Raw genomic sequence first — 9,780 nt, 5'->3', positions numbered from 1 at the left:
GGACCAGTGTAACCGTTTAAAGGATTAGGTTACAATCTTAGTTGCCGAGATGAAGCGGACGGACTAAGATTGCTGGAGAAAGGTAGAGGAACTAGGCCATAGTCTAAGGTGAGCATAATGAAAACAAACTCTTATGAGGATAGATTAGCAATAAACTTCTCTATCTCGAGTAGAGTGTAAGCCACCAGTGCTATGACTAGACCCGGAGAAGGCTTGATCTGTTGGATCAATCCTGGTGACAATTGAAGGCCTCATGTGATCGGTTATCTCTGAGAATTCACTCTTTTAACTCTACTTGAGATAGTTCCGTAGAATCTTATTGCTCGATCTCTTTTTATTTTTTAATTAACATTTTTACATTTTACATATTTACATATATACATTTTATACAATAGATCGTTTTTATATAATAATAAACTTATATACAATTATACAGCTGCTTAGACGCTTGTAGTGCTGGCCCCTGGCGGGATATAGCGGTACTCCGTGCTCGCTGACTGTTACAATACCAAGTCTCAGAGTAAGGCAATACCGGGATCAAGTCCTCATTGGCATTGTCAGGGAGCAAGTCCCCTGAGACAGTATATACTTTTATTGTTTAATTTATTTTTTCGGCTTCCTATGGCACATAACGTACCTCCAGTAATACGCAGTCTCAGTTAAGGCAATGCCGGGATCAAGTCCTCTTCGCCATTGTCAGGGAGCAAGTCCCCTGAGACCGTATATCACTTCTTTTTTTTTTATCATACTGTTAAGATCTGAAAATTTTACGATCACCCGGGAAAGCGGAACCAGGCTTTTTATTTATTATTGGCTGGCAGTTTTGGTAAGTTCATCTTTGAACACCGATTTTATTAAAGTCGTTACTTGGTAACTGATAAAGCAGACTACCATCATCTTGTCTTCCTAGAGAGACTACTTTCGAATAATAAGAAGTAGGCCTATAATTATAGACAAGAAACAATACTTCTAAAACAATACTCATTTTAATGCCTGAAATTGAACGATCCAGCCTCGAAAAAGAACTTACTATATAATCATATCATTATTATTTTCTAATTTTCCTAACACGTGATATTATCTGCTTTGGTTTCTATTCTTTCATTCAGGCGTTGATTCAAGTACCAAAACAAACTAAGCACCATCTTGTAAAAACAGGTGTTCTTCAATATCTCAATACTTTTTAGCAAGCCGGTTGTATGTCCGACGAATACATTTATAATACACGATGCAACATCAGCTTTATCTTGTTGCTCGTTCCCTTCACTTCTATGAATTTGGAGTGTATTTGGAGTGTATTTGAAGTGTACTGGTACTGATACTGGTATTTGGTGGGGGGACAAGTCCGGCAAGTGGGCCTAGTGGTCCTTTTTGCCAACCCCTGGCGGCTACCAGAGTTGCCGCCGCATACTAACGAAGGTAGGAGTGTCAAGATTCATTCCTCGGGATCGCCGAAAAATGAATGTTAACTGCCCCAAGTGGGAATCGAACCCACAATGTTCCGAACCGAGCGCACGGGGTCCTGCGCCCCAACTCGCACGGCCGTCATGTCCCTATTTGGAAGTATAAATAAACACTTGTACCAGTACTGATATGCGGTTCCAAATTCAACGATGGCTCTGGGCGTTCTTCACCTACAGACTTTCCATATTTTTTCCCTGAAAACGATAAACAAGATTGGGATGAGGCTGCCTATCTATTTAAAAATTTTGAGAAACCTATATAGTTTTGATTTATTACGTATTATTTTATTTACTAGAGCCTTCCTTTGGAGGTTTAGAGTCCTCCATTTTAATTTCCGTCTGTTCCATGCTTCATCTATATTTGTTTTTAGGTCTACCAACCTAATCTAAATGCTACTTGTTTCGTTTCCGAGACGAAATGATAAAGAATAAGGTGAAATAATAGTTCACAAATTAGGCAAGACTGTGTTCGATGATAATAAGGGTGCTTTAGCTAAGGCTAATTCTGAACAGTTAAATGTATTTACATAATTATATAATACTTATCAAGGTATATAGACCTAAATAAATTGTTTAAAATCGACTATTTCCTCAACAAACGATTGCATTTTAACAAATTAAGTAAAAATGGGTATTAGTTAAAGCATTGATGAGCATTTCTCGTCCGGAAAAATTGTATTTTCTCAGGTTTATGGGTTAGTAATTTTCGTAAGAGTTATTGGTAACACTGGTAGTAAGCCTTGTTAGTGATATAGTTAGTATAAGATAAAAATCCTAGACAAATGAAAACTATTTTTGTTTTCAGTATTTATTGAGAAACGAACTTAAATTACCTAATCATAGTTGCCATTATAAATAATGAAATGTTTCTAATTCTGACAAAGTCATACATTGAGTGATGAAACCTAATATAGTATTTATCCGATCTCAAAAAAGATAAAATATACTTGAATGTTTTAATATAAAAATATTGTGGCGTGATATCTGGGCGAAGAAATAATAACAGGGAGCCAAATAATTTCTTTAAAAGTATTTCTTTCTCTCTCTCTAGTTACCACTAAAGAACAATCACAATCATCGTAACACAACACTGCACTCATAACCTTTTCTCACACTGCCTAACATCGTTCTTGAACGGACCGATTGGTAATCGATTGTTTCTCGACCAAATTAGGTAACCTCGTTACAATATATGATATTGTTATTAGTAATATTACTTCCACAATAGGTCTTACTCTTATACCATATAAAAATAATGATAAGTAAATGTTTATATTCGGAATATAAACAAAAATTGTGTGTCATTATCAAGTTTTAATTCACTCAGTGTTATGGAAACATATCTTTACAAGGTATTGTATAACTTTGAAAACCGTTATTATTCATGTACAGCTTCTTTGTAAAGGAAACACTAACAAATTAACGTTTAAATCACAAAATAGTTAAACTGCAATATTTTTATAGGTATGATTGACTTAAAATAAAAAAAAAAAAATTATTTCAATCGTTCTAAATACGATAATATAATTTTCAACTGAATAATATATTATATAACCAAAAGTATAATTATTTCTCTTTAAAATATTAGTGATATTATATTATCATATGGCTGAGTAAATATTCAATTAAAGCACATCTTGTTCATAATCTTAAATTTTCATATATTAAAAAAAATTAAGACATTAAGAAAAAAAAAAGATATTAAAAAAAAAATTCTGTTAGTAAACTAATTGATCATCTTAAATATGCATTATTCTAAACTATACCGGTTATTTTAAACTGAACCCCCCGAACAACCAGCTTTCAGTTTAAAAACTGAAAGTAATCCCAAAAGTATGATCTATTTTTTTAGTAATATAAATGTTCGTTTATTTTTTTTGTAATATTTAAAGCATTTTAAAAGTTGAATGACAGTCTATTACTTTAATTTACCCAAATATTGAATAAGTTTTAAGGGGGAGTATTTCAATCTTTAAAAAGTTCAAGTTGAGTTTTCAACTGAAATACCTGAATTTTGAACGAAAATAGTAAAATTTGAGGTCCCCTGGGTTCAAACAACCGATTTTTGGATTCTACATATTTTAAAATATAAAACAGAAAAAAATTGAGAGGAAAAGTTTTGAATTAATTTTACTTGAAAACAATAAAATAAAATAAAAAACGTTGTAAATTATTACACAATGACTTATTATTTAAATTTGTTACCTATATAAATAAAATAAATAAACCTAGATAAGAAAACGTAAATCTAAGACAACTAAAATTACAATGTATTAAAAATTAAAAAAAAAAAATATTAACCCTCGCTTTTTGGGTTGATCTCATTTTTTATTCTTCTAAGTAGATTTTAACTTTAAGGCCGGGACAGGTTTTATTTAAAATTAATTCATAATCATGATTATGAGACTGAAATAAGTATTGGGAACCTTTTTTTTCTGTTACTGTTCCTAGGTCTAAAGGATAAGGGACGAACCTGCGAAGTTATAACAAGACGACAATTGTAAATCTGTTGAAATTGTTGCTACGAGGAATTTGAAGCCTAATACAACGGCTAGAGCTGGAACGCTTGGAATTAATACACTATTTTTTAATCCATTCTTGGGTCTATGGTTCTATAAGGACATCTTATCACCATCTTCGGATTACCATCCTCTTAAAGATGTCCTTCATCTTGTGTATCAGGTTTTTATCGAGCAGGTGTTTGGGTATTGATTCCCAAAGTATTCAGTGATCAAAAAAAGTATTCGTACACCATTTATTTTTTAGTCTAATAAACTTTCGTCAAACACTATTAGATTTTTTTGCAACTCTATTTGAAAAATAAATATAAGACATAAATTACAACTATAATTATTAAATGTTAAAAAACACGTTTTTCTTGGGCCAAAAAAGTATTCATACAGTTAAATATTATAAAATTTTTAAAAATAACTAATGCATGTGTACATAACGTAGTATTTTGTGTGAAATCCCTTGGCATTTACTATAGCCTCACTCCTTCTAGGCATCGACTCCACCGGGTTTTGAGTCACCTTTCCGATTTCGTTCAACACTGTCTTCAACTTCACTATTAGTTTTTGTCTATTTGAACATTTAAAAGTCTGAACTTTTTTTTTTCAATAAAGCCCATAATTCTCAATTGGTTTCAGATCAGGGGACAGAGGAGGCGCAAGGAATACCCTATGGGCATTGTACAATAACCCTTCACTTGTTTTTCTTGCGTTATGTTAGGGATTGTTATCTAGTTGGAATAAATAAGTTTGTTCAATCCCTAATTTTGCAATACTTTTATTTAAATTGCAATGAAATATGTGTACATACATGTCTGCTGTCATAATACCATTGATTGTGTGTAGTTCTCCAACCTCTGTCCAGCTCAAGCAGCCCCGAACCATGACAGAACCGCCTCCGTGCTTAACTGTAGGAACAATGTTCTTTGGATCCAGAGCGATTTTGGGTTTATTCCACACATATCTCTTTCCATCAGATCCAAAAATTTTAAATTTGCTCTCGTCTGAAAACAAAATATTTTTCCTAAATTCCAAAGGCGTTTTCTTTGGCGAAATTCAACCGATTGAACCTGTTTTTCTCAGTAATAAATGGCTTCTTCCTGGGTGATCTTCCTTTGTAGTCTCCTTCATGAAGCACATTTCTTATAGTTTGGGTTGTAACTGATTTGCCAGACGTTGTTTTAAAATGTTCTGCTACTCGTACAATATTTCTGGCTTCTCTAGTAGTTAGCCTTGAGCGTTTTATATTGTGAGTAGATCCACTTTTAAAATTTTTTATTATATATTGTAAAGTGGAATGACTCTGTTTAACGCGTTTAACAATCTCCCTAAAACTGAAATCTTGTAGAATTAGGAAACAATTCTATCTTTAGTGACGGAACTCAATTCACATGACTTACATGATATGATTTAATACAATTAGTGATTAGTTACCCTTGAACCTACTAATCCACAACCAGTCCTGGGATTGTTTTGACGTGTGGATTACTCAAAGCTTCTCAATGATCACTTATATGTATTCATTGTTGGCCCTTTTTTGGAAATACTTGTTTTTTAAATAAAATAATTACATTTTTAATTAATATCTTGTTTTATTCATGAAAACAATCATTTTTTAAAGAGAGTTGCTCAGTAAAAACTTTAATCATTTTTTACGAAGATAAAGTATATTAAACTAAAAAAATAAATGGTGTACGAATACTTTTTTTGATCACTGTATGTGTCACGTAACAAAACATTAGATGGTGCTCCTTGTTACAATCGAAACCATGTTCGGTATCTCATAATCTATCAGGCGCAATTCCTCGTTAGTACGGATTATACCACGTTAGCAGCTTCATTTTTGGTTCTTTAGAGTTCACATAGGAATTTTTGTAAGCACCTTTTCTAAGTCAAAAATTTAAATTTGTAATTACATATTTGAATTTTTATTTAACAAAACACCTACAGTTGAAATTTTGATAGGATGTAAAGTATATTTTACTAAATCAAGCTGACTGACGTCTCACCTGGTCGCGTTTTTAAAAATGACATTTTCTAAGCCCCCAATTAATTGAGACAAGTGGAAGTTGCTCGAAAAAAATCGAATTAATGGGTTTATTTCTGCAATATTAGTTAATCATTCACATCACGTCAACACTGAAGGGTAAATTCCGTTTAGGCACCGGTTTATGGAAAAATCTTATTTGCACAATTGTCTTTTACCCTTTGACTTCTCAACCACTCAAATGGATTTTATAATTTTTAATTTAGTGGACTTACGACAGCATGCTGCTTGATCACTATGTGGGCAGTCAAAACAAATACAATCTTATGCTTGATATTTTTAAGGAGTCGCCTGATTTGTTGGATGGATACTTGCCATTTTTTAAGGTAAAGTACTAAATATAATTATTAACTTATATACTGATTCATTTAGTATCAATGTTACTGAAATAAATTTATTCCATCAAATATATGACAACAAGTCATTGCATATTCTTGCGTACAAACTTGTGTTTCATAAATAGTATGAACTGCAAATAAACAATAAAGAAATACGTTACAATGCAGTTTCGATGTTTGCTAAACTCTTCAGTATGGGTCCAATCAACTTGGCCGTAAGAGATCCAGAAATTTGGAAGCTTTACTTACAGAGGTACATTAATTGTTAATTAATTAATAACCAATGGATTATTAATTTACTTTTATTATATTGTTTTTGTTTTATATAGGTTTTATGACCGTTATGTGAAAGTGAGAAAGGTGTGTGTTAAGAGCATCGCCGATATTGTGGCGAAATGGCCTGAACTCTTTGATGATCTGATGGCTCAGATTGCAGAAATTCAGAGTGATTTAAGTTCAGTAATCAGACTTGAGGTATTGGTATTGAGAGATTAATTTATATCTTTAATACTAGATACATTCATCAATTTGTGTTGTCTTGGGGTTTATCACTGACATGACGTTTCTTATATAAACAGATGAGGAGAGTGGGGATAGGCCAGAACTAGAGGAGAGTGTTGATGGCGGGAGACTTTGGTATAGATAGAGCCAAGATAGTGATAGCTTCCCATGCTATCATCACGCTTAAATAACGAATGTGAATATAGTTACTATTTACTTTTACTTTTTTGTTAGCAATACTTTTTGCTTGTCTGAGCCCTAGATTTGTGTTTATAAGACTTCATTGTTCAAAAATACTTCAGCGTGCCATTTTTTTATGTTTGTAACATATGAGGTGGTATTATTAAAGTACCTAAAACTAAAAAAATTAAAATGATAAACTTATTGTAATTTCGTTGTCCATAGTATAATAAACAATCACAGAGAGTAGGTCGATGCGAAAGAGGGATTACCATAAAGGAAAATATGGGTTTACTGTCATACTCTCTGAATTAATGTGATAGTTGGCAGTATTTGTTACATTTTGAGCATCCCCAACAGCTAACTACCAGATGTAGACGCTTTTACAATGGATTACCGTATCACACAAGACCAATTTTATTTTAACTTATAACCTGTATGTTGGTAGCAATACATGTTAATTATATTTAATCATCAGTCAGAAACTGCCAGTATGGAACTAACTGGTCCTTAAGTGTTCGACGAGAGGGGGATGGAAGGGAGATGTGTCTTTGGCTAAGAGGTGAGTTGGCACCTCTGGTATAATAATTACTATAGTACGGGTATTCATGATCTTTAGTTTAACATGTTAAAGCGTGTTAAATGGAAAAAACTCATGTTAAATGGAGAAATGATTCCTTCCTTTACCATGTTAAAACGATATAACATGGTTGAGAGTCAGTTACTAGGTCTGTTAAATGGAGATTGACGTTACGCCACAGACCAGCTGAGCTCGTCACCATTTTGTTAGTCGTTGTGTTAGGTTACTTGCTCGTAGTTTGTGTTTGTATTGTTTTAAATGTTTTAATAAATAATAAAGCAATGGATGGCAATAATAATAATGAATTAAAACATAGAAGTAAATATTGACATGAAGTTTTGGAATGAAGGGTTTTAAAACAAGTTGCTCAGAAAATCCGCTAGGAGCCTTTATGCATTTAACATGACTTGAAATAGGACTGCTCACAATCCTATACTTATAACATTTAACATGGTAAAACATTTTACCTTTAACACATCATGAATACCCCTAGTATTAGTATAAGAGTATTTTTACAATACAATACACTTAAGAGGATTGTTATAAAAAGCTACAATGAGGATCCAAGCTGAAAAAAAAATTTGCTATACTATGTATCTACCTACTGAAGGTTACATCTTTGGTAGTCCTCCAAATCATCTTTTCTTTTACGAAAGTAGATTGCTAAAAGCAAATATTTTTTCCACTAACCCGACAGTAATAAAATCAATTCAAAACGAGTTGTCAAATATAAATCAGGTATCGAATAGCATTTTATATGCAATTATTTTAATCTATTTATTTCTTCTTGTTTGATAAGACAAGCTTTGATATAAGTTTTCACAGTCTGCATTCAAGGAATGTTTTTCAATCAATTCATACTTCTTAATAGATTGAAATATGAATAACCTGTGCTCAGAATCTGAAAAAAAAAATTAAAATAAATATAATAAAACATATCATGAGAGTAGTAAACAAAACAGATGATTCTATTATGAAACATGCACAATATATATGTATATATTTTTTTTTTCAAAAGTCGTCACTGAAAATCACTCCAAATGTAAAGTTGGGGATCCTTATTTGGCTGAAACGTGAGCTCGATTATTTCCCCAAATGCTTACGTGTGAAGGAAAGAGGAGATTGGGGAGCTACTACCATGGCCACCCTTTATGAGAAGTCTCTCCAGAAGTCGTCTTCTCTCCACAACCTTATTTGAGTTTGTCGGCCCGTTGTTTCAAAAGCTGACAAACGCAGTCTGTATTCTCAGCAATTAGCATGCCAAGAGATGACGAACATCATGGATTCCCCCATCAAAGTTGCTGGCAAGGCAACCAACAAGTGCGGCTATACATCTCAACGCCGAGTGGTTGTGGTACAGCTCATCCGTCAGCGTATATATGCAGCCATTCTTCTTTGGGAAATCTGGTGTGTAAAGTTCCCAATGCAATGGACTCGAGCTCCTTTAGCAGAGAATTCAGCAAGGAGACTGGCGATGTCAGGGTTGTGTAAAACCTGCCAGTGCGGCGAAGAATCTGATGGGAACTATTCGAGGTTCTGAAGAGACTGGTCAAGTACCTCCCCCCCCCCCCCCCCCTATAAACACATAATCCGAGTAGTTTTTAGCAGTCCATTTGATTTCGCAAGTAAGTTAGATTCTCAAAGAAACCTTTATCGCCGTCCCACTGTGCGGCGTGACGTTCAGAACTTACGGAATTCTTGCCACTCTGAATCACTCCAAAAAATACATTAAGGTTAACACACCTGCGGTCGTTCCACATTCCAATTGGCGTGGATCGGTCTGACTGGATTGATCGTTGGTACCTGCCATAAGAAAATTCTACGTGTGCAATTAAGTTTACTAAATTGTACACGAATAGTAAATAATTTCTATCAAATAAACATAATAATTTTTAAAAAGTTGTACTTACAGACATATACACTTCTAACGAAGCGTTAATTTTGAAAAGTGGATCCCTCGGAATAACTGGTTTTGAAGCTCTGTTCATCATTATTTGCATTAATTTATTGAAACGTTTACCACAGTAAAACCAGGGCGTTTTGTAAAGTGAATGATAAAGTTTTGCACTCTATAATTTAACATAAAAAGTATGGGTTAGTGGGTTTTTTTTTTTACGGAAACAAAAAAACTCACGCCAAGGGAATAATAAAAACCCAATAA

General features: G+C 33.3%; 1 protein-coding gene across 1 annotated transcript in view; it reads right to left on the bottom strand.

Moving 5' to 3' along the window:
* Positions 1-8,054: 8,054 nt before the first annotated feature.
* Positions 8,055-9,780, bottom strand: part of LOC136796159 (odorant receptor 46a-like) — a 13,469-nt gene continuing 11,743 nt past the window's right edge. Inside the window, exons 5-6 of the mRNA XM_067049068.1 lie at positions 9,530-9,688; positions 8,055-8,520 (exon numbers count right to left, since the gene is read on the bottom strand). Coding sequence (XP_066905169.1) covers positions 8,470-8,520; positions 9,530-9,688 — 210 coding nt within the window. The 3' untranslated portion in view covers positions 8,055-8,469. The remainder of the gene's footprint in view (positions 8,521-9,529; positions 9,689-9,780) is intronic.

This window comes from Halyomorpha halys, unplaced genomic scaffold, assembly GCF_000696795.3.
Source record: "Halyomorpha halys isolate HHAL.00 unplaced genomic scaffold, Hhal_1.1 Scaffold214.1, whole genome shotgun sequence".
Lineage (NCBI taxonomy): Eukaryota > Metazoa > Arthropoda > Insecta > Hemiptera > Pentatomidae > Halyomorpha > Halyomorpha halys.
Note: the sequence above shows the minus strand (reverse complement) of the source record. Positions and strands in the feature narration are given on the sequence as shown.